The sequence below is a fragment of the Hibiscus syriacus genome, unplaced genomic scaffold (genome assembly GCF_006381635.1).
Source record: "Hibiscus syriacus cultivar Baekdansim isolate YM2019G1 unplaced genomic scaffold, ASM638163v2 tig00110597_pilon, whole genome shotgun sequence".
Lineage (NCBI taxonomy): Eukaryota > Viridiplantae > Streptophyta > Magnoliopsida > Malvales > Malvaceae > Hibiscus > Hibiscus syriacus.
Window position 1 is genome coordinate 5,208,361 of NW_024062795.1, and position 24,789 is coordinate 5,233,149.

The 24,789-nt window shown below is 35.9% G+C and overlaps 3 protein-coding genes and 1 non-coding gene across 5 annotated transcripts; 1 reads left to right on the forward strand and 3 right to left on the reverse strand.

The window, feature by feature from the left end:
* The first annotated feature begins 960 nt into the window (after nucleotides 1-960).
* LOC120134442 (uncharacterized protein At5g49945-like) lies at nucleotides 961-4,164 on the forward strand. The gene is made up of 3 exons (XM_039150876.1): nucleotides 961-2,058; nucleotides 3,412-3,615; nucleotides 3,702-4,164. Exons 1-3 carry the CDS (start codon nucleotides 1,069-1,071, stop codon nucleotides 3,927-3,929), a joined length of 1,422 nt encoding a protein of 473 aa, XP_039006807.1. The 5' UTR covers nucleotides 961-1,068; the 3' UTR covers nucleotides 3,930-4,164.
* A 1,233-nt stretch (nucleotides 4,165-5,397) lies between these two features.
* On the reverse strand, nucleotides 5,398-11,996 carry LOC120133866 (embryogenesis-associated protein EMB8-like). Of its 2 annotated transcripts, XM_039150364.1 has the most exons (14): nucleotides 11,677-11,996; nucleotides 11,162-11,251; nucleotides 10,996-11,057; nucleotides 10,723-10,829; nucleotides 10,512-10,601; nucleotides 10,278-10,400; nucleotides 9,606-9,683; nucleotides 7,442-7,527; nucleotides 7,307-7,355; nucleotides 6,952-7,008; nucleotides 6,756-6,886; nucleotides 6,414-6,497; nucleotides 6,050-6,116; nucleotides 5,400-5,930 (listed from the first exon to the last, which is right to left on the reverse strand). In XM_039150364.1, the coding sequence occupies exons 1-14, from the start codon at nucleotides 11,919-11,921 to the stop codon at nucleotides 5,493-5,495; spliced, it is 1,707 nt and encodes a 568-aa protein (XP_039006295.1). In that variant the 5' UTR covers nucleotides 11,922-11,996; the 3' UTR covers nucleotides 5,400-5,492. The 2 variants fall into 2 exon arrangements, with proteins under 2 accessions (XP_039006296.1, XP_039006295.1); XM_039150365.1 differs by lacking the exon at nucleotides 6,952-7,008 and having other exon boundaries at nucleotides 5,398-5,930.
* A 62-nt stretch (nucleotides 11,997-12,058) lies between these two features.
* On the reverse strand, nucleotides 12,059-12,131 carry TRNAK-UUU. The gene has a single exon. It is a non-coding gene; the product is annotated as a tRNA-Lys (tRNA).
* Nucleotides 12,132-23,216: 11,085 nt separating this feature from the next.
* LOC120134200 (putative DNA (cytosine-5)-methyltransferase CMT1) lies at nucleotides 23,217-24,664 on the reverse strand. Its single transcript, XM_039150679.1, has 5 exons — nucleotides 24,558-24,664; nucleotides 24,437-24,480; nucleotides 24,280-24,349; nucleotides 23,661-23,764; nucleotides 23,217-23,394 (listed from the first exon to the last, which is right to left on the reverse strand). Exons 2-5 carry the CDS (start codon nucleotides 24,463-24,465, stop codon nucleotides 23,220-23,222), a joined length of 378 nt encoding a protein of 125 aa, XP_039006610.1. The 5' UTR covers nucleotides 24,466-24,480; nucleotides 24,558-24,664; the 3' UTR covers nucleotides 23,217-23,219.
* Between the last annotated feature and the right edge of the window lie 125 nt (nucleotides 24,665-24,789).

Consider the following 24,789-nt stretch of genomic DNA (forward strand, 5'->3'; position numbering starts at 1 on the left):
CAAAAAGAATTTTCAATTAAAACCAAGCTTCCTTTTTTATATTCTCCAATCTAACTAAACCAAGCATTCAAACCATTCACATGTAACACAATCAATATTCAAAATTATTCTCATTTTGTAAAGTGCATTTTATAATAAATCTTTGGAGACAAAAAGTAAACTCCCAATTCTTGATAATTATAAATCATCTTAGATTATCAAAAAGTATATTTGATATATCTCTTCTGATGTTTAATCATTTTAAACATTATATCATAACTAGAAAGTCATAAAAATAAATAAGAAATGCTTAGAAATGAATACACTTTTGTTCGAACGAAAACTCATAGCTTTGTTGATACATAATTCACGACTCAAACAAAAAAATGCACACTCAATGCTCTCCAAACTCAAATACAAAAGAAACAACATTAAGAAAAATCAACAATTTTTTTAGAATATTTTTTACTTTAGAGAAGGGGAAGAGAAATTTTGCTACAAATGAAAATTGAATCCACAACTTAAAGAAGAGAGAATGAATTAATTGAGAGTTTTTAATTTCTTATTCTAGAGAATATTGACAAAGATATCCTATCTAAACTCATTCAAATACAAGAAGCTGAAAAATCATATTAATACAAAGTTATTTACAAAAAGGAATATATTTTGCGAAGTACAATCTCACGGACTATTATGACAATTTTTTATTAGTATAAAATAATTATAAAACAATATATTTTTTAATTATTTAATAATAAACGTTTAAATAATTTTATAAATATAGTACAAAAACTCAAAACTTTAAAAATGATAATTATTTTTTTATTATTGAAATAAATTGATTCGTGTTATAATAATAATAATAATAATATTCCACGAGCTATGATCGTTCAACGTCGAAGTGTAGAGTGCGGTGACAGCTAAAGATGGGTCTAATATCCGACTGTCTTATCTCCATCACTTGGGCCGTCTCCTAATACATCGTAGCCTCAGGCTCTCAATTCCATAGCCGCTAACGAAGCCTTTCCCTCTTAAAATAACGAATCAGATACTCAAAAGAAAAGAAGAGAAAAATCTGAGACTCCAAAAATGAACTTTTCTCTCTTCCATCTGCTTTTCCTCCTCTCTCTTTTGATAACCTACTTCTCTTTCTCTCACGTCCTTGCTGACTCCCACTTTGAAGGATTCGACGCCGAAGATGATGAAACTATTGAAGAAGAGATCTTAGATCACCACTCGATTCGATCGCCGCCTGTGACTCAGTCAGATTCACAGCCCCTTACGGATCTTGAAACCCGAACCGACCCTGATCCCAACCCTGTTCCCGCTTCGGATACTCCGTCCCAATCGGATCTTCAAAAGCCATCCACTACATCATTTGAGTACTGGGATGAGGACGAATTCGAGGGTTTGCCTGTTGAACAACCGCCACCCGAACCTATAAAGGATACTGAAAACGCTACTCCCAAGGACCTAGATCCGAAAACGACCTCGAAATCCCAAGACGCGACGGTTTCGAAGAAGTCGTTTACGGTGGAGATTGTCTGTGGGTCTTTCCTGATTGTTTTTGCAATCAATTACTTCACTGGTAAACGTGAAAACGAGAATCTTGCTTTGGCATGGGCTGCGAAGTTTGCCACGAAAGGTTCTATATTTGAGAAAAATTTCAGTCTTTTGGGTGTTGGAGAAGGGGAGGACTCGCCTTTGTTGTTGAAAGAAGGGCAAACCGTGTTCAAATTCTATGCGAGTGGGCGAAGGTACTGCCAGGGATTGCTGGCAACGATGGAGTTAAAGAGCAGGCATGATTTGATATCGAGATTGTTTAATTTGGTGGTTCCCTGTAAAGATGAGATCACTTTTGAAGTTTATATGAATGATGAAGCCATGGATCAAGTGATTTTAGCTGTGGCAAAGAAGAAGGCGGCCAAGGGGATGCAAAAAGAGGTGCGAGATTTGCAGAGGTTTGCAGGGTTGATGCCGAATCCTAGTGGAAGGAAATGGGTGGTGGGTGAACTATCCGTGATTTCTGAATCGAAGGAGGTTGCTGGAGATTTGATTACCGAGGCTGTGCTTGAGCAGGTTAGTTGGTCTAGCGTATTCATTTGATTTGATGGGATAGTTTTATCTGCTAGTGCGTTGCAGGATTTGGATTTCTGCCGTATAACAATGGTGATTTTAGTATTTTAAAGTGATAAATTATAGTTTTTAATTTATTAGATTCTATGGCTTTCTTTGTGCTACATGCATGGCTCGTATGGCTTGATTGTTTTTAGCTTACAGTTTCATGAAATAATCTTCTCTGAGTTCTTGTTGTGCTCATGTAATAAGCAATTCGTTAGTGCTGTAGGATATTTTGTATTGGCTGCATGTTAGCCAGATTAGTGACGCGTATCAGTTAAGAGGTTAGTGTTGAAAAAATAAGTCGACTATATTCGAAGAAGTTGATGCTGAATGAAACAATACTCGGTTTTGTGGTAGTGTTGAAATTATTTAAGGGTGTATTTTCTTTAATAGTGTTTTGAACATACATGAACATGGATCTATTTGAAATAGATTAGTGCCTTACCTAGAAGTGGAATTCATAACCCTTTTTAGTTGTTAGTTTGGTGTTCCGTTGTGTGGGTGGGACGTTCTGTATGTGTTAAAACACTCTGCAGGTTGTGTGGAATAGTTCACTGTAAGTTGGAACCAACCAATAGGATTTTCATGTAGTTCTATGTTTTGTGGGGGCTGGCGGCAAACAGTCGCATTTATTTGTTTTGAAACATGTATTTATGCTAGTATGATGGAATGAATATAACATCGCTGCATTAGTAGCTAAAATCACAAGTTGGAATGGTGGTATGTTTGCTTGTGATTTTACTTTGTAATTAAATTTCTAGTGATCAGACTTTATCAAGAATTTCTTCCCTGTTAGATTCCTAACTTTGTAAGGTATGGGTTCTTGACTTGATCGAGAAAACAATGGCTACAGACTTGTGACAGTTCGTATTAGTTTTCTTTTTCTTCATATTTTGATGGTCTTCTGTTGCTTCCTGTTATCTCTTCTAAGTTTTTCTTACTAAATCATGGTATAAGTTCTGTTTCAACTCCATGCCTTATGGATAAAGGCAAAGTTGACCAGTTATTAAGTTGCTACCCGACTATCATACATATTATTACTATCAGTCGTAGCAGATTTTGGTTGGCGGAGTTGAAAGAGTGGGAGATACGAAAATTTTACTAGGATTCAAGAGTCCATATGTTTAGCGAGGATTAGGACCTTGTTGTCCATTACATTTTGTGGTTCTTGTGTATGCTTTGGTTGTTCCTACTAATTCTTTCCCATAATATCTGACCTCTCATTGTTCTTTTACCATTTGCACTGAGTTCTCTTGGCAGCTCTACCATTTTTTTTAACATTCAAAATCTATTGTGATTGTCAACCTGCAGGTTTTTGGTGACAAAGCTTATGAGAAATACGGAAAGAATTTCATTTCGATGCATTTTTCAGATCAGCATCTCGGCATCCACAGGAAGATGCTCGTCTTTAAGTTTGCCCTCCCTGATGCCAACAACATGGCTGACATGACTCGCTTGGTGGCTCTTGTACCATACTACATTGATTTAGTTGGGCGATATAAGCTCAGCTCACAGGTTTTCCAGCTGGAAGTTAGATTATGTATCAAATGCTCAATATATGTCAACTTGTTAATCTTCTCAAATTCTTTTTCTTATCGCAGGCTCGATCCAAAACCGAAACTGCAAGAGTGAAAGCTGCACAAGAGGCATACAAAGAACTTCAAAACGCTAGGCAAGAAGCATTGCAGAGAAAGAAGACAGAGAAGAAAAAGATGTTGGAGGAGGCAGAGGCGAAGCTCAGCGCAGAAGCGGTTCGCAAGAGAGAAGCGAAAGAACGTGCTCGGCAGATGAAGAAGGCAATGCCGAAAATGAAGATGACCCGTGCTTGACGTTAGTGGTATTAAATCCTTACTCCGTAGTTGGCTATTATTTCTCCCTTGTCGACACTGGGAATGTATTTTAGTTGTCAACTACTTTAGCTACTATCCAACATCACCATATGACTGGGATTTTAAATCTACTTGAAGATGGTGCTTCTGAAACTTAATAATCTTTTTTCCATGGATGACATTTAAGCTTTTGTTTGGGGCAATTCCGATTAATGATTTTGATGTGCTGATCATCACTTTTCGAAAATCGAACCAAACTCATTAAGGTTGGTCCGCTCAAAATTATTTAAATCACATTTTTTATTATTTATGTAAATAACACTTGAAGAATTTTTTTTTAAAATGACATTTTTTACGGATTAAAGCACTTTTTAGTTCTTAAATTATATCTTAGAATACAATTTGGTGTTTAAAGAATTTTTTACTAAAAATAGGCGATTAACGCTTTTTTTGTTATATTTTTAGGTGTTTAATGTTATATTTTATAATTTTTTAATAATAAAAATATTGTTAAAAAAATCAAACCACCTTGTATTGTCCCTCTCCCTCCCACCACCTCCAACAGCAAGGAGTCACCACCTATTGAATTTTGTTTTAAGCAAGGAATTCAATGGTGGCGGCCATATAACGTACGGATGGCTGTAATTGTCGAAATTATCAGAAAATAGTAACGAACAACCTAAAAATTCGACGATCCTTTGTGGTGTTTTTTCACGATGATCGGTGCAATTTTACGGTGGATGAGAGACTGAATTTTGATAATGATGGAGAGACGATTCTTATGGTGTCAACAGTGACGGCCACGGACTAACAATGATCGATTGACGGAGGAAGATGTAAAATTTAGGGGGTTTTAAGTTTTTTAAGAAAAATTATAATATTAAGTTTTTTTAAATAAAATAATTTTAAAATTTTATGAGTAACGCGTGTCAGATAACGATTAAATTTAACGATTATTACGGTACATATATCTAAAAGTATTATATTAAAAAAGTTAAAACACATTTTTAACGAAAAAATATTTATCCATTAAATCATATTTTAAGATATAATTTATTACACACGGGACAAAGGCTACTTCAGTGCTCTATAGAGTGCGTCCTTTAATAGGAAATGAGGCAGAATTTTCCCGACAAGTTGATGAGGAAAAAAATGGAAGAATAAAAGTTGACAAAAAAAATGTAGAACGTTATCTAAAAAGAAAGAATGCTTATGATAAAGACGTGTTTATGACAAAACAAAATGTAGAATATATATTCTAAATATGTCGGTGTTAATGCATATTGCATTTTGGGGGAGAGAGTATAAGTTTAAATTTAAAATATAATACTATAAAAAGAGATAATCACAAACTCTAAATTGATGAACTTAACATTATAAGGTCAAATTCTACGTTTGAAAGGAGACTAGAAGCTACAACAAGATGAATGCCACTTGTAATCATATAACAACTGATACTTACTGATCAGAGCAGAGCAGTTAGTATCTTTTATTGTCCCTCAAGTTTTGGGGCATCGATGGTTTTCTATAGATCGTATTTGGTGACCCCTACTAGAAGTAACTCTATTTTCTAAGCAACGTGCCTGGTATAAAAGTTTTGAACCTTTTCTTGAGAACTGAAACAATAATGGAGCCGACGAACGGCCAAGTTGTTATGACGGCAATGTATGCAAGTAACCAGATCGATTGTCTGCTCCGCCGTGAAAGCTTATCGATGCGTGCTTGAACAGGGACGATCAAATCCTTAACGTTTTTCTCCACTTTCTGCTCGATTCGCTCGTCGGAGTTTATTTTATCTATTGACTCGAAATTCGTTCTGTTATCGGAAATTGTACCTTCTTCCTTACTATGAATCATATGCTCGTTGTTCGACGTGTCTTCTTGTAAAGCATCTGTTGGTTCATTGCTCATTGCGGTCACCATTCCATCTCCCATAACATTCAAATAAGGTGCCCGATCAATTGAACTCTGCAGTGGCTTGGGCACCGGAGAACCCTGCATCTGCAACAAAACATAGAAGTCAAATGATCGGATCCCAAAGTCGAACGGATATCGATATGTCCTTTTTTTCAAATAAAGTAAAATTGTTTCCTACGAAATTAGATTACTGAGAGGTTTACCCTCTGTCTTTTGATAAGAGGGCTAGTCCTTAGAACACCAAAAAACTCGTTAACAGCTCTTACCCACCTGCAATTCAATGAATAATAAACCATGTAAATTGACACAATGAACCTTACATTACAACTTGTGCCATAATCAGAAAAGGCTGCTTGTATGACAAATTTATGTCACACGAGATGCACAGTCACGAATACTACGGGTTAATTTTCATTAACAAACCCACCAGCTCCAGGGTAAAGTAGAAACTTGAATACGAGTTTTCTGGTTAGATATGTGAAATTGTTAAAATGATATACATAAAGATGTGTGTTTATATTATTGAACATGCCAATTATAGGTATCTTGGGATAAAAAAGGGATTACCATATGCCAGAAGCTGTTATCCCCTCATAGTAAGCCAGATGTCCTCCATGTGGCGTAGTAGCTAGGACAATATTTTCATTGACCCTAGACGTAAAACCAAATGGATGGTTAGCTTTTAAAGAAACAAGTGAAGTATAATGTTATCCTTCTTGTAACTGCTTTATTAATTGAGATGTCATGGAGGACATATAAATCTATAATGTCATGCTCATACTGGAACTGCAAATTTAATTCATTAATATTATTAAGGAATCAAGTGGTTTCTCTCACTAGAATCAAGTGCCCCTGAAAAGGGAGACGGCAAAGAAAAGGTAAATCAGAGAATGATGAGTCATTTCTTACCTACATTCATCCCATGGAATAGCTTCACTGGTGCATACTGGATCATCCATGGCGCTGACACAGAGAAGAGGCACTGACACATTTTCTATATAATTAATACTGCTTGATCGCCTATAATACGTATCCACAGTCTGACACACAAGGAAGCCTTTATTAGATTGGAAGTATGGAAAGAAAAAAAAATAGTTTTTTTTACCTCAAATTTTCCAAGAATTCGAGTAGCATGGTTGTCAAAGTCCCTAAGAGAGCTTGACTGCGAAAACAGAAGAAGAAAAGAATTAGGAGACTTTTCAGTGGGATAACTGACAAGCAGAAAATTTCTTTCAAACAATGTTACGACTAAAGTAGTATGAAATAATATGAGGTGAGGCATTTGATTTGGTGCAAGAGTTTATTGCCATTTGAGGACCTACTAAATTTATTTCTAAATAAATACTATCTGCACTAAAGAAGGAAGCAATTTAACACCAACTTATTGTATTATCCCTCTAAAATGCTTCTGCTATGTGATTGGCTTGCTTGCTTTCACATACAGCAGGAAACTTGAGTACCTTTTCAACTCCTTCCCAATTTACAAGACGAGACAAGATAGACTGATGTCTGCATGAAACCACAAAGTATATTATGTAAATGTAACCTCTAAAGTAAGTAAAATGATTATGCAAAATGAAGTAATGCGGACGTACAATTGTGCATAACCTTGCAGGCCAACTGTTAGTGCTCTATCATAAATTTTCTGCATAGGTCGACGGTTGATGAACCTATCACATACCTGCAGGAAAAATATTGACAAACCTTACTAAAACAGGAAGAAGTGGCAGCATCTTGGTTAGGAGTTCGTGAGATAAACGAAGACACAGAGTAAGATAGATTGATTTTAAGCAGAAAGTGGTCCTACTGCTGCCACTACAGCCATTGGCCATCCATGACAGACTTGGCAATGGTGGCAGTAGCAGAACTGCAGAAGGTGTTCTCTCCTTATATCTGCATTAAGAAATGATGACACATTTAAGCGCAAACGAAACAGCATGTTTTCAACTGATATAGTTACTGTAAGGCAGGGAATTAATTGGTTACTAGGTTAGGTCATCAAGGACCATATTTTTTTTTATAGGAATATTAGGCCTCATTAAAAACCCCCTTCATGATTAATGAAACTCTGAAAAAGTTCATTAATCAGCGGAAGGAGGAAAAGAGTGCCTTGGAATTTATTAATAATAAACTTAATACAATATATTACAAAAACCTAAAACTCCTTGAAGGAAATCAAAAACCTAAATAGTTACAACCTTAAAAACAACATAAATATTAACCAATTCCAGCCTTAGCTAGAGCGTCCGCCTCTAGATTTGCTGCCCTATTAACCCATCTAATAACACCTTCACACAGTCTAAGTTTTTCAATAATATCTTTAACAATGTAAGCATAAACAGCAGGACATGAAACGAAATCCCTAACCCAGTCAACTGCCACCCTGCAGTCACTCTCAATTATCAATCGATCCTTTAATCTGTGTCGTATAGTGTGAAAGAAAGATAAGCCCTTTAGGATAGATTTCAATTCCATCAAAGTAGGAGGACCAGGACCTGCGGATTCCTTGTAAGAGTCAATGATTGTCCCGTTATCATCTCTCAAAACACCACCTATCCCACTTCTCTTCCAGTCAGTAGTAGTAGCAGCATCGACATTTAATTTGATGAAGCCCTTTGGGGGAGGGGACCAATTAATCACAGTTGGAATCAGTTTGGAGTTAGGAGAACATGAATCCCCTAAGGAAGGATCTGAAATAAACAAATCCTTAGAGATCGAAACCTATTTGTACTTAGCTAAGTACCATGAAGCTAGCCTGAATCTAGCTAAAAAGAAGAGTTCTGCTTGATCTACCTTTCCTCCTTCAAAAACAATATAATTTCTGAATTTCCAAATTGTTCATAGGACAACCCCTGGAATAAATGACCATATGGTTGAATTAATCCTCAAATCAGCCCATGCTAGGAGAAATATTTTTGCATCAACATGAAAGACAGATTGAATGTTCCAGAACCTAATGAATTTATTCCAAATGCTCCAAACCACCGAACAAGTAAAAAATAAATGGGAGGGTGTCTCATCAAACTGCTTGCAAAAAGGACACAACAAGTCATCTATACCCATCATACCTCTTTTAACAAGAGCTGACTTCACTGCCAACTTCTATAGAACAACTTGCCATACAAATGTCTCCACTCTTGGAGGCAGTAATCCACTCCAAACAACATTCTTCTAGAAATTAACATCTGATGAACTTGAGGTCCCTGAATAACACTGACTAACACAAGATTTCACAGTAAATACCCCATCTCCAGTGCCTTTCCAGACCAATACGTCAGATGAATCAACCGAAAGGGAAATATTTGAAATAATTGTCATCAAATTAGACCACTGCTCATATTCCCAATCATTCAATTCCCTTCTTAAATGTATATCCCAAAACCAGCTGCCTGAGCTAAAATCACCAAACTCAGATAATTTTCCAGTTTTGTTTAAGTCATCAGGGACCATATCAACAAAATGCCAGTTAACTCTCCCTGTTTGTTCTTCTAAACTTCAACCATCGGATGGGGTTTTGAAGAGCAATTGCCTCACAACAAAATGCAGGGAACTTTATTCTCAATAAGGATAGTTAAGTTCACTTATTATTTATCATCTTTCTCTCTCTTTACCTGTTCTTCTATTTTAGGGGAAAAGTGGATGTATTATTTGTGATAAAACTTTACAGAGAGTAGGAGCAAAAGAGGATATAAAATTTGAAAAATGCAGATGAAATAGAGATCAGAGACTTGGTTGTGCGATAGTAATAAAAACACTAACCAAGAGGTCCCAAGGAGAGCATATAGCCGCAGCCCCAACAACAGGAGTATTTGCGCCATCCTCTCCAAGATATTTAACCTGAAAGGAGAAAGCATATATTTAGGCTTTCAAACAGTATATAAAACAATTAAACAACTCTGTATTTATAAAAACAAAATGTTAAGAATTTAGAAGTACGGAGATCATTAGTCAAACAGGACAAGGACATTACAACAATTACATTGAACCTAAAAGGCTTGGTCTAAACCACAATTGTCTCTTATAGAAAATATTGTGCATTACGAACAAACAGAAAATGGGTTTATATTCATAATTTAAAATTAAAACCAGTATAAGATTTGACATTTCTTTTACCTAGCCTGACAGGAGCAGATGGGACAAAAAGTAAATATTCATCTTAAAGTTAAAAGTAGTAAATTTTCAGCTAAACTGCAATAGATCTTCACAGATTATGCAGTTAGAAAAGAAAAATAGAAGCACGATCATGTCCAAGGAAAATTTTCAAGATGAAATGAAAGTTCTAATGCTTTTCCACTTTTTTTTTTTGATAAAAATAGGAGGCCTCATTAAAAAACCCATTCATAACCATCAGGCTACGAAGATAGCTTGACGGACATTGGATCTTTTCCACATTTGTGATTCTCATAAATGTAATCAGAAGAATTCATATACCAGAATATTGGCACCAATGCTAGTTCCGACAGCATATAGAGGAGCTTCTGGATATTCACAACGTATATGGTCAATGACTTTCCGTACATCTTCAGTCCATCCAGCATTATAACAGCAATCAGACTGAAAATAAAATCATTTAGGTAGACTTCAGAAATTTGAAAATGGTAATTTCTCATAAGACTAAGATGATTCAGAATCTAGGCCAAAAAGGGGGTTCCATAAGAAACTCACTGTTAGAGATACACCTCCTAGACCACGATGATTGCTTACAACAACATTCCAACCCTGTCTTGCCATGTTGAATGCAAGATGCTTCACATACTGTGAACACAGCAACTCTTCTTTAGGTACTTCAACGGAAAATATAAATAAAATATCATATCATATATATATAAACTTCTATCAAAAATATATATATATATATATATATATATAAACCTACCGCAGCAATAGAATCGCTGGTCAAGCCAGGAATGACAATGACAATAGGAGTTTTATCATCTTTACGAGCAGTGGAACCATCAATTACGCCATCGGAACCCTCCAGAACTGTTATTAGTTACAGATTCATAATATTAAAACTTAAGTCGTATCTATCATATTAAAGAGGGAACTCACCCCCATTCTTTAAATTTGAATTACATAAATGTTCTAAATGACCAAGCTAATTAAAAATAAAAGAAATAAAATAACGGGAAGATGAATAAAATCTAACCATCCGAATAAGTTAGCCAGTCCAGAGCAATTGTTCCACCATCAAAAGCACGGAATAAATGTCTAAGAATAAAAAACACTTTGCATATTAACATTCCATTCCTCCCAAAAAAAATGAAGTTCAAAACATGGATTTAAAAAATGAAATATAAAAGAATTGAACTAACCGTCTATAAGTAACTGGAGGAGGCCTTCCGTGAAAAGTCAAGAAGGCCGTCTGAATATGAGGACTTGAAAGCCATGGAGTGACCAAGTACCTGCACAGTTGTTGAACAAAATCGCAAACAAGTAGAAGATGTAAATTCTATTTCGACTAATTAACAGAGAAATCTCGCCACAAAAGTAAAGGTATAATTATGAAATTCATCCTACACTTTACGAAAACTGAGAAGCTAATCCTCAAATTCGTCCGAATGTAAATGTAATCCTCAAACGCTATGAAAACTGAAAAAAATAGTTGAAACAAGTAATACCAAACCTTATTGTTAAATAGCTAATATGAAAATCCTCTCAGTTCAGTAATGCCAAAAATAACAAAAATCGGCAGTTCAGTTCAATAATTTTATATAGATAATTATTGAGTGTAAATCAGCTGTTAATACTAAAGTTGAGGACTAATCTCTCAGTTATCGTAAAGTAGAAGGATAGAATTGATAAATAGACCTAAAACTAATAGTGTTACCTTTGTTGGAATATCTTACACTTGGCGGCTACTGATCGGCCGAGGTCGGAGCTTGAGTTGTAAGTTAATGTAACGGGATCGCCTCTGAAAAAAGTGAGCAAATCGTGAAGGAAATGAATCTCCAGAAAGTTGTACAGAAAAACGAGGAATACAAAGAAGGCGGCGAGGAAATAATGGGAGACGGGGATTAAAGCAAGAGCTTGGAAGAGAAGATAGTAGGGAGAGATGGCGGACTCGCAATCCATTGTTTTTTGGAAAAGAAATCGAAAGCTGAGAGACAGCTTTTGTTATTCTCAGAAATAAGCAAAAAAGGAAATCCAAGAATATTGGGTGGATAATAGGAATTGCTAAATTTTGTCTTTTATGGGGAAAACTTTAAAAGCGCCGTCTGTGGGAATCGAACCCACGACCACGTGGTTAAAAGCCACGCGCTCTACCGGCTGAGCTAAGACGGCTTCGATTGGTTTCTGACTTCGTTTTTTATAGTCTATTTGTAAATAAATAGGAGAAAATTACATGTGTAGTACCTAAATTATCATTTTGGTTTCAGTTTATCCCTTGAACTTTATTTTTTTCAAAATTATACCTAACATTTAGTTTATGTTTCAACTTGGTATCCTACAGTTAAAAACTTAGCTTAAGCGATGATGCAAAATTATTTTTCCATTTTTGATATTCTACATGTCTTATAATGTAACTTTTATGTCATCATTGTCGTTAAGTTTTTAACGATAGTGTATCAAATTAAAATTTAAACTAAATGTTAAATATGATATAAAAAAGAATAAAGTTTAGGTACTAAAATAGATAAAAGTGATAGTTTAAGTACTAAAATGGAATAAAAATGATAGTTTAAGTACTAAACATATAGTTTACCCTTATATGTTTACATAATGATTATAAAAGAATCAAGGCAGAAACCAATCGAAATCGTCTAAGCTTAGTCGGTAGAGTTAGAGTGTGTGGCTTTTAACCACGTGGTCCTGGACACGTCATCGATGCCATGAAGTTTTTAATGGCGGGTATCAAATTAAAACATAGACTAAACGTTAGATATGATTTTGAATAAAAATAAAATTTAGCTACTAAATGAAATAAAAAAATAATTTATATACTAAATGTGTAATTTACCTAATAAATAAATCTAAAATTTTCCCAAATACTCTTATCTTGTTGAAAGGGGGCAGCTTTTGGCTTTTCTCATAAAGCAGTAAAAGAAGGAAATTACCTATAACTTATCTTAAAAGCTGTCCCTAAGGCCTAAACTATGTAGGATTTGAGTTCTCAATTAACTGCTGCTATGTTACAATTCTCTTCTATTAAATTCTTATTTGGGTAACTTTGAAATTTTCTTTAGGTTAAATTATAAGAGAAAATCGCCTCAGTGACCAAAAAAAAGTTATAATATACGATTTTAACCAACTTTTTTTGGATTTGCCAAAATGACCAACAAAATCGCAACGCGAAATAAAAATCGCAACGCGATCCCCAGAATCGCAAATCAGTTTCCAAAATCGCAACGCGATTCTTGAAAATCGCAATGCGATAGTACAAATTCGCATTGCGATTTTCCAAAATCGCAACGCGAATATGAAAATCGCAACGCGAACACATAAATCGCAACGCGTATCCGTAAATCGCAACGCGTATCCGTAAATCGCAACGCATATGGGTAAATCGCAATGCGTATCCGTATATCGCAATGCGTATCCGTAAATCGCAACGAGAATCTGTAAATCGCAACGATAATCCGTAAATCGCAACGAGAATCTGTAAATCGCAACGATAATCCGTAAATCGCAACGAGAATCTGTAAATCACAACACTGAAATTTTGGGTATATAACACTGAAATCATAAACTAAATCCCTAAATCGCAACTCATTCCATCTCCATCTATCACTCTCTCCGGCGACATCCGTTCCTATATCCAACGACATCCTTCCCAATCCGGCAACAGGTTTTAGTTTCGCAGCTCGTCTGTTTAGTAAATTAATTTACAACCATGAAATCATCTAATGTTGATCATGTTTGGATAGATTTGTGTTTTGGAGGGTCATGGGATAATGTTCATGGTGTTTTACAATATATGCCTTTACCCATGAATCTTCAACTAAAATTGTCTTTACAAAAGTTAACTTATGAAACTCTAATGCTACGTGTTTCAAATAAATTGAATTTAGAGCCCCTAAGTGGATTTAGGCTATCTTATCAGAGAAATGGTAAAGTTTATTTGTTAACCGACAATGAAGATGTTGAACGATTCATTGCTTACATTAGTGTTTCACAAGATGATGTTACATTGTATGTTGTTGAACCTAGAAGTAGTATTGTTGGGTCAGTAGCGGGTAGTAATCAACTAAGTTTTTCTCAAAACCCACAACCTTTCTCTAATCCAAATCCCAATCAACTTTCAGCACCAAATTCCGGTTTTCGTATTGACCAGTTAGACGATGATGAGCCAACAGAAAAAATTGTGAGTACTAGTCAGTATTCGAAATTTGGTCTTGGTCAATATCCGGACTTTGATATTGGTCAATACACGGATTTTGATGATGTTTCAGAAGAAGAAACAGACCATGTGTGTAATGATTTTCATATTGGTCAATACCCGAATTTTGATGATGAAACACCCGTTGCCGAGGAAGATGTTGTTGATGATAATGAGGAGGAAGTTACGACTGTGAATGAACATGTTGAACATCTTGGTCAAAAGTTGCTCTTCATTTAAACCAAGATGATTCAAGCGCATACGCTATGGATTGCTACACTACAGAAGTTTATCGACAGACTTATGCCGAGATTGTCTACCCTATTCCACATCCTTCTGAGTGGGACATACCAGATGACTTACAAACAGTTTTGCCACCAGCCATGGACAGAAGGCTACCTGGCCGACCAAAAAGTCACGATCGTATACCGTCTAAGGGTGAAGAGAAGAAGAGATCGACATGTAGTCGGTGCAAGGAAAGTGGTCATACAAGGTTGACATGTGGATCACCAGTGCCATCAAAATCATCTTTTCCTCTACCAAAATATGGATCCTCATCAAAATCCAAAGCTCATATGGTGTCAAGCAAAAGGCAACCATCTTTAAAATCCCAATCACAATTGGCTTCACCTTTTGGGACTGTTAACTTAGGTGATTTTTAAATGCAAACGTTGTATTATGTGGATTTTATGTGTGAACTTTTAACATTTTCAGTTGAATTAATGACTCAGGCCAACCATTTTGACTTAACCAACTCTTGTTATTCAGTTGTTATCACTATTAGGCATGCATTTGACTATCGCAACACGGAAATTACAATCGCAACGAGAGAATCGCAATGCGAAATGAAAATCGCATTGCGATTCTCTCGTTGCGATTTTCATTTCGCATTGCGATTTTCATTTCGCATTGCGATAGTCAATTTTGCCTTCAACATAATGCAGATTGAAATCAACAAAATCAACCATTACATTTCGCAATGCGGAAATGAAAATCGCAACGAGAGAATCGCAATGCGAAATGAAAATCGCAACGAGAGAATCGCAATGCGAAATGAAAATCGCAATGCGAAATGAAAATCGCAACGAGATAATCGCAATGCGAAATTAAAATCGCATTGCGATTCTCCCATTGCGATTTTCATTTCCGCATTGCGATTTTCATTTCGCATTGCGATTCTCTCGTTGCGATTTTCATTTCGCATTGCGATTTTCATTTCGCATTGCGATAGTCAATTTTGCCTTCAACATAATGCAGATTGAAATCAACAAAATCAACCATTACATTTCAATCAATTAAACAAGCACAAATAAGAATTATATTCGCATCAATTACACAAATCAACTTTTACAAATCATCTTTTACAAATCAATTAAACAATCAAAAAATAAGCAATAATTCTTATTTCCGATCATCTACTATTGAATCAACTTTTACAAATCAATTAAACAATCAAAAAACAATCAATTAAACTATTGAATCAACTTTTGCAGCTCGACATCATTTTCACGCAGTTCACTTCTGAGATTAACCTGCAGAAACCAAACATTTGTTCAAACAACACTTTCTACACATCTAAAACCTACAAACAGCAAATTATTGAATTCTAGGTACTTAACCAAACATTTTCAAACCAAAAGTATATAAACTTACCAATTGTTTATGGACATTTTTATAACGCGGATGCAGGTAGGCAGCGTCTCGTATATATCGATTTAGCCATATAATGTCGAAACCACAAGCCTACTGCAGCTTTATCTCTATCGGTGGGAGGTAGATACTTGATGCTTCCCGTCGTCAAACGCTCCAACGCCAAGCATACGAGAGGACCACAATCTCCTCTGGCTCCGCTCGTTTGTTGTGGCGCGGTCTCGTCTCTAATAACTGTAATATTGAGCTTCTTTGGCTTCTTGTTTCCAGAACGAGTCCAATAATTGATCGCATCCAAGAATTTAGCCAAATGAGAGCTCCATCCCTTAATAACATCTCTTAAATCAGCCAATGATATGTAATTTATCATGCTGTCATACACTATTGTCTTAAGGGATGGGAGCTGAAGCTCGACGAGAATCCAATGTTTACGTTCCAAAACAGGGATAAACACCTGCAATCATAAGTAATAATTCATTCATTTGCGCACTTATTTCATAAAACCTTTAAACTCAATCTAAAATAAATACTAACCTTATCGACCTCCCACCATGCAGGATAAAGTTTAGCTTGTCCATTGCCCAAATCAAATGATTCATTTCGTGCATTCTTCAAGTGAACGGCGTGAAAAGACGTCGGCATAATTGTATATCGTATATTTTTATTTTTCTTAAGTTTTCTTATTATTAGAAGACGTGTCACCCACGCATCGATATGCTGTTTTACAAAAAAAGACATATATTAGTGACTTACATAAATTTAAAAAAAAAATTAATCAAATTGAAATATAAGAAAAATATAAGACTTACCCCCCCATCGAAATAGCCATTGTCTTCGACCCCTAATAATACGCCCCACCAAGACCGATCAAGCAACAAATAGATATCATCGGTGAGCTTGCATATGTCAGTGAAACACCCCTGGCTCCGCTCATGTAGATAAAAATCAACAGCGGTCTTAGCCCAAAGGGTGTTATCCAGAATTGTGTCCGGTAGTTGTTCCCTCTCCTCTTCAGATACCGGTATGGTACTGGCCGGTAACTCATACAAGAGCCAACTTGAATCCATCATGTCCGGCACGTCAGAGGGTTTCTCAAGAAGCCTACATATGACGCCATGTGAATCGGGCTCTTGAATGGTGGGAGGGACCTCTTCAATGATGACAGTGGCCTCTTGAACGGTGGGAGGGGACTCTCGAGGAATGATAGGGGGGGCCTCTTCAACGATAGGAGTGGACTCTTGAGGGATGACAGGCGAGTCGGGCTTCTTCTTGCGGTGTCTTCGCACTATTGGGGTGTACGGAGACTTAATAGCACGTGCACGCTGTCTGATGCGTGAACTCCGTCGTGCAAGCATAACCCGACGTAAAGCATCCACTCTATCGGGCCGCTAAATAATTAAATACAAAAATCAGTAAATAAACAGACATGATATTTAAACAGTGAAAACAAAGACAAATATGTTTCAAACTTGCATTGTATTCACCCAAGTCATTATTCTATCATAGTTCACAAAATGCATCAGATAACAAAGAAAAATATGTTTCAAACTAATACCCTGAAGTTAGTATTTGTCTTTGTTTTGTCTTTTGGTTGAAAGTAAATTTATCCATTCAAGTTTCAATTTGCAGAAGAAGAAATAGTTTACTTTCGCAACACGAAACTTAAAATCGCAACGCGAAACCAAAATCGCAACGCGAAATGAAAATCGCAACGACAGAATCGCAATGCGAAATGAAAATCGCAACGAAAGAATCGCAACGCGAAATGAAAATCGCAATGCGATTTTGGTTTCGCGTTGCGATCTTGTCGTTGCGATTTTGGTTTCGCGTTGCGATTCTGTCGTTGCGATTTTCATTTCGCGTTGCGATTTTGGTTTCGCGTTGCGATTTTAAGTTTCGTGTTGCGAAAGTAAACTATTTCTTCTTCTGCAAATTGAAACTTGAATGGATAAATTTACTTTCAACCAAAAGACAAAACAAAGACAAATACTATTTCACAGTGTTAAAGAATACACAGTTTAGCAGAATTGGCAGTAACCGAACAAATTTACTTTCAACCAAAAGACAAAACAAAGACAAATACTATTTCACAGTGTTATAGAATACACAGTTTAGCAGAATTGGCAGCAACCGAACAAATTTACTTTCAACCAAAAGACAAACAAAGACAAATACTATTTCACAGTGTTAAAGAATACACAGTTTAGCAGAATTGGCAGCAACCGAACAAATTTACTTTCAACCAAAAGACAAAACAAAGACAAATACTATTTCACAGTGTTAAAGAATACACAGTTTAGCAGAATTGGCAGCAACCGAACAAATTTACTTTCAACCAAAAGACAAAACAAAGACAAATACTATTTCACAGTGTTAAAGAATACACAGTTTAGCAGAATTGGCAGCAACCGAATAAATTTACTAAGCAATCTAAGTGAAATGGCTAATCTAAGTGAAATTACGAGTAAATTTATCATTAAGTTAAATATGGAAAATCTTAAACTTACCTCGTTGCGTAGAGTATGAACCTCATTCTGCAACGATACTATCATCTCACGTAGAGCGGCAACCTCACCACGTAAAGTTGACACCTCCACACGCCATGCACCATCGTTATCGCGTAGAGTACCGATCTCCTCACGCAAGGCATTGACCTCATCACGTAACTCCCTTGACTCATCCCGTTGAGGTGGAGGTGGAGAACAGGGAGATAGGAGTCGTGGCATCTTTGCCGGTCGCCTATCATGAGGTGATGGTGGAGAAGAGGCTCGATGATGTGACGGGATAGGTGATGGCTCTCGTTCTAGAGGTGTATAGTCGGGTCGATCGGGTGATGGCTCTAGGTGAGGTGATGGCTCTCGAATTGGAGGAAGTGGATGCTGCTCATCATCCGTGCCATCAAAAAAATTCAGACTAGCTTGCCACCAATCAGTGGCAAGCTCTTCCTCCGTGGGTGTCAGTCTTTGTAATGGAATGTTAGCCTCCTAAAATATAAAAACTCAAACAAAGTTAAACGTCTACTATTAATAACTTGTTTATATATTATATGAAAGTATTTGTGTTAACTTACATTATTTATTGTGGCATATGGTATTAAGTCTTCCCAATCCAACAGAGTTTTCCTCTTCCAGGAAATAGCCCTGGGAATATCATTTGACGTTTTTATTGCATATGTACGCATGCTGGGGAAAGCCTCGAATATCCAAATCTACAAACAATATAATAACAAAATTAGTAATTGTTAAATAATTAATTATAATTTTAGAAACATTATATAGAAATTCTTACCTTAAAGGCCCAAACAAAGCCTGACAAAGTGTATTTGGACCCATCGCCCCGCAAACTTTTGCGGTCATCAAAGGCAGACGACAACTTAGTCCAAGTAGCTTTCCATATATACGAACCCCACGGAAACAGATTCCATGCATTCAGGTCCTCTACCAATATTATTAGCTCCCGATGAATAGGTTGTCTGGCCTCTCTGCCTAAAAAGCCGGCATACACAAGTAGTAGAAGGCATACTCGGACAACATCGACGTCATCCATCCGAGTGAAACCAGCTTTCTTATTAAACAATTTCTTCAGGTCGTCGACATGTAGGTTCGGCTTCTCCATTGACTCATCCGGAAAAACCCGGGATAACCATGATGGGCGGGCGATATGACGAGTGTACCGGCCTACATCATCGTGTCCGAATCGTAGACCAGTGATTAAGCAGAACTCCTTCCGCCCAAAACAAGTATACGCTGGTGGAAAATGAAACCATATCTCTTCCTCACCACGTTGTATACTGTCGGGTAGATTTGATGTCATGGTCTGAAGCCACAAATGGGTCAAATTAGCATCTCCACCCGGATGTTGTACTCTCAGCCATGGCCCGAAGCAGGTTTCCTCAAACAATTGTCTTTGAGCAGGTGAAAGCTTCTTTGCAATTGTAGTGGCCAGGCTGACTTTATTTCTCAAGGTCAATTGAGCCGAAAAAAATTTCTACAAAAACAATAAACATACCAAGTTAGATATACCAAAAACTACACTGTGAAGATATAACAAAAACAATAAACATAAAAGTAGTAGTTTATTCTTGAAACTAAAATTTGCAACACTGTTTTGTCTTTTGGTTGAAATGAAAATCGCAACGAGAGAATCGCAACGCGAGATGACAATCGCAACGAGAGAATCGCAACGCGAAATGACAATCGCAACGAGAGATTCGCAACGCGAAATGAAAATCGCAATGCGATTTTGGTTTCGCGTTGCGATTCTCTCGTTGCGATTTTCATTTCGCGTTGCGATTCTCTCGTTGCGATTGTCATTTCTCTCGTTGCGACAGTCATTCTCTCGTTGCGATTTTCATTTATCTCGTTGCGACTCTTCTGCAAATTGAAACTTGAATGGATTGCATTACTTCAACCAAAAGACAGAACAAAGACAAAGACAAATACTAACTTGAAAATCGGAACGAGAGAATAGCAACGCGAAATGAAAATCGCAACGACAGAATCGTAACGCGAAATGAAATCTAAGTGAAATGGTTAATCTATTATTGAAATGACCAATAAACTTATCATCAGTTTCAATATGAAAAACCTACAATAATGCAAACATTTCAAAATAAAAATAATTAAAAAAACTAACCCTCGGAGGTTGATTTTCCATTTCTGAATATTGTGAGGGATTTCTGACCGTGAATGGTTGTGAGGGATTTCGCCGGAGATGGGGACGGAAATCTTCGGAGATGGGGACGGATTTCTTCGCCGTAGAGAGTGAGAGATGGAGATGGGACTGAGTTGTGATTTTAGGTTTTAGGTTATGAGTTGCGATTACGGGATTTTGTCTTAATATTCTTTTTGTAATTTGAAAATAAAATACGCGTAGCGATTATAATGGCGCTTTAAATATCGCGTTGCGATTTACGGATTATCGTTGCGATTTATAGATTCTCGTTGCGATTTACGGATACGCGTTGCGATATACGGATACGCGTTGCGATATACGGATACGCATTGCGATATACGGATACGCATTGCGATTTACCCATACGCGTTGCGATTTACGGATACACGTTGCGATTTACGGATACGCGTTGCGATTTATGTGTTCGCGTTGCGATTTTCATATTCGCGTTGCGATTTTGGAAAATCGCAATGCGAATTTGTACTATCGCATTGCGATTTTCAAGAATCGCGTTGCGATTTTGGAAACTGATTTGCGATTCTGGGGATCGCGTTGCGATTTTTATTTCGCGTTGCGATTTTGTTGGTCATTTTGGCAAATCCAAAAAAAGTTGGTTAAAATCGTATATTATAACTTTTTTTTGGTCACTGAGGCGATTTTCTCAAATTATAATTGTGATTCTTCTATTATATATAAATTTAGAATTTAATCCATATGCTTGAATCTAATATAATTTAATCTTATTTTTCATATTGTCATTCATTCATCCAAATAGATAATAACAATATTAAGGGCTGCTGTTAAAATGCTAAATGTGATATTAAATATTTTTACATAACAATAAAGAAAAATGTTGTTTTAATTAGTAAATAAACTTTTGAAACGTTAATAATATTAAATAATATTTAGATAACTTCAATAATTAATACGATCCTTATAATTCAATTATTCAGCAAGGAGCCTAAGATGTTAAATAATATTATTGAAATAATATTAAATAACATTTAGATCACTTCAATAATTAATACGATTTTCAGTCCATAAACATTCTTCCTCTTAATCGAATATTGACCGTTTTATCCAAAAAGACGAAATTATAGTCCTCTTCTTTTCTAAATATTAAATTAGACTGCCTAGTTTTAATTTATTTTGATTTTGTACCTTTATTTTTTATAATTAATTATATTTTATCCCTAGAACTGATATTCTATCTTCGTCCTTGCATTTGTTCCCACTATTTTATAATTTCTCACTTCTATTACGCAATGCATTGAAATCTCCTCCAAGTATTTATTGTCTTCCCAACGAACCTTTGAGCTCATTAAGATTATTCCATAGTGATATTTGATCCTGAACTTTATTTGAATTATATTGATATCAGGGACGAATGTATTTGGCTCCTAACATACTCATTATTTTAAATAATTTATTAAATATAGTTCAATATATTAAGGGAGTGAGAAAAAACTACATACCCATTTTGTTAAAAAAAGCATTGAAATTTTTGGACTCCATTTTTAAATATGTGGATCCGCCACTGATTAATATAGGTGATCATTTACATATTTCAATACATTAAAAGTGAATTTCTCAATGCAAATAGAGTTCATTGTAGGAGCAACTTATTCATCGTTGTCCTCTGATGAAAGAGCACACTGTCGCTTGATGAAGATGCATGTTCTTCATCATCGCTTGGTGGAAGAGCTTCATCATCCCCTGATGAAGGGGCAAGTTCTTCAGACTTCCATTCTCCTGATGGAGCAAGTTCTTCATCATTCTCCAATGAATCCTTTTCCTTGTTTTCCGTTGAAGCACCGCTAGATTAATTAAAAATTACTCCTTTAATTGAGAACTCATTGTAACAAAACTCATATTTACTTGTCTCCAACATCACTAATAAGTTCCACATCAACAAATTTCTTCAAAATTAAACAACTCAAAACATGTCTCTAATACCAATTATTAGATTTTTGTAAAATAAAATAAAAATAAGACAATATCAACATAGAACAAGATTGTTCACCCTAAAATTAGGGTTGAAACTTTTGAGAATTTGGTAAAATTTTGAATTTCAAGACTCAATTGAATTTTGAACTAAATTGAAAAGTATATAGAATTTTAGGGGTCAATCTGTATTTTTTTTAAAAATGAGCCACTTCTAACATGGTTTAACTTTATGTACGAATTCAACATGTATTATTATCTGGTAGGACTGAACAAAGAAAGAGAAAAAAAATGAAATTATATAGGAAACGGATCAAGCCCCGGCTTTAAATTAGTAGTTAAACAAAAATACAAATAAGATTATTGTCCATCAATGCATCATAGTTTAAATAATTAACTCATACAAGTCACCGAGAAGAGGAAACCAATGCTGTGATGTTAACAGAACTGATACTTGTTTGTAACTTTGTTCTTCAATCAGAACCATCATCTCCTTGTATGTGTGAAGACCGTGCAAGGCAATCTGGGAACTTGAATGGAAACTTTGTTCTTCAATCAGAACCATCATCTCCTTGTATGTGTGATGACCGTGCATGGCAATCTGGGAACTTGAAAGGAAACTTTGTTCTTCAATCAGAACCATCATCTCCTTGTATGTGTGAAGACCGTGCAAGGCAATCTGGGAACTTGAAAGGAAACTTTGTTCTTCAATCAGAACCATCATCTCCTTGTATGTGTGAAGACCGTGCAAGGCAATCTGGGAACTTGAAAGGAAACTTTGTTCTTCAATCAGAACCATCATCTCCTTGTATGTGTGAAGACCGTGCAAGGCAATCTGGGAACTTGAAAGGAAGAGTCATCAGAGGCTCGTCGTCGCATAAATTCTGGCAAGCCAAACCGAAAGCAAATCCCAATGCGGTTGCAACCGGAACAGCGACAGCGTTTCCCACCTGTATGTACCTGGTAAAAGCAAGAGAAAAGTGTGCTTATAATTGGCCTATGCTATGCTTCTCTGACCAAGATTAACAACTTATCTTAATATGTCTTTAATATCCCTAATAAAATTGATATTGGTAAATTTTTTATAACTGAACAACTCAAATCACGATCTTAATATCAACTGTTAAAAATTTGTAAGCAGAAATGAAAATAAAACAAGATCAACATAAAATAAGAATATCATATACCAAAATTGGGTTGAAATTTTATGTGCAAACGCAGCAAACCTCTCTTTAATAGTCCCAAAAAGTTTGTAGCGGTCCGGGAATCCTTGTAATCTCGCATTCTCACGGATTGTAAGCACCCTATCTTGGGAAGGATGGATGACCGTCTGCCAAAAAGGTTTGGCTTTTGAAGTGAGATACAATATATTTAAATAACACAAATATGGATGGCCTTGAGTTCGAGTAGAATTGAATTTTTACCCCACTCGAACCTGACCCGAAAATTGAAGTTTAGGAGAATCCCACTTATCTCAAATTTTTAGATTAAAAACCGCACATCCAACTCAACCTATATATATATATATATATATATATATATATATATTAGATAAAATAATGATTTAATTTAAAAAATAGAATATAAATTATTCCTAAACATATAAGGTATAATTATAATATTGTGTTAAATAAATTCAAATATTTTCATCCTAAACTCAAAGGTCAAACCCGACTACACCCTTTTAAAAATCATATTCAATACCAAATTTTCAAAATAGAAAACCGACCTAACCGGGTTAGGTCAGGTCAAAACCTGTCAGGTACAAGGGAAATGACCATCCCTACCCATAAACATCCTTAATCATGGCAATCCAATACATAAAAAGAGAAGGGGGAAAGGAACCTGATTGTGAGGTTCAGCCCTTGTTACCACTGTGTTGACAATTTCATCCAACCACAAACGACCGAATGGCCTAAATTCCAGTGATCACATAAGGTTGTGCAAAATATAGCATTGTAGCAAAATCAAAATTTGTCAATAATAGTTAAGCGATGCTTACTTGGTTGATCTCCCTTTGACAAATTTCATGGCATAATCTGGCACCTGTAAACATAATTTAAATGAAAAGACTTGAACGAAAACAATGTAATAAACAATAAGAGTTGTAGACAACATAATACCAATGGTTATCCAGATTTGAGCAACACTCTGTCCATTGTTGTGTCCCACTCTACTTTATTGTTTTCACCAACTATTACACCAGGCAAGTCCCTGAAATTCGCACCCTGGAAAAACAAAATATTAGCTATTGATAATGAGAAATATGTATCAGTTAGATCGTATCCCTGCCATTCTAGTGAATATGGCCAACGAAAAGTAAGTTCAAGGCTCTCTCCCCGCTGGAGGCCCTTG

Bases quoted from the DNA above. Each gene is read 5' to 3' on its own strand.
- LOC120134442 (XM_039150876.1), top strand. From the start codon at position 1,069: ATGAACTTTTCTCTCTTCCATCTGCTTTTCCTCCTCTCTCTTTTGATA. The intron at 2,059-3,411 runs GTTAGTTGGTCT...GTCAACCTGCAG, and splicing joins CCGAGGCTGTGCTTGAGCAG to GTTTTTGGTGACAAAGCTTA. The intron at 3,616-3,701 runs GTTTTCCAGCTG...TTCTTATCGCAG, and splicing joins GATATAAGCTCAGCTCACAG to GCTCGATCCAAAACCGAAAC.
- LOC120133866 (XM_039150364.1), bottom strand. From the start codon at position 11,921: ATGGATTGCGAGTCCGCCATCTCTCCCTACTATCTTCTCTTCCAAGCT. The intron at 11,058-11,161 runs GTTAGTTCAATT...TTTTATTCTTAG, and splicing joins CCTCCAGTTACTTATAGACG to ACATTTATTCCGTGCTTTTG. The intron at 9,684-10,277 runs GTATATGAATTC...TTCTCCTTTCAG, and splicing joins GCATTGGTGCCAATATTCTG to GTTAAATATCTTGGAGAGGA.
- LOC120134200 (XM_039150679.1), bottom strand. From the start codon at position 24,465: ATGAAATTTGTCAAAGGGAGATCAACCAA. The intron at 23,765-24,279 runs GTTCCTTTCCCC...CCTTTTTGGCAG, and splicing joins GGGCTGAACCTCACAATCAG to ACGGTCATCCATCCTTCCCA. The intron at 23,395-23,660 runs GTTTGCTGCGTT...TGCTTTTACCAG, and splicing joins TTTGGGACTATTAAAGAGAG to GTACATACAGGTGGGAAACG.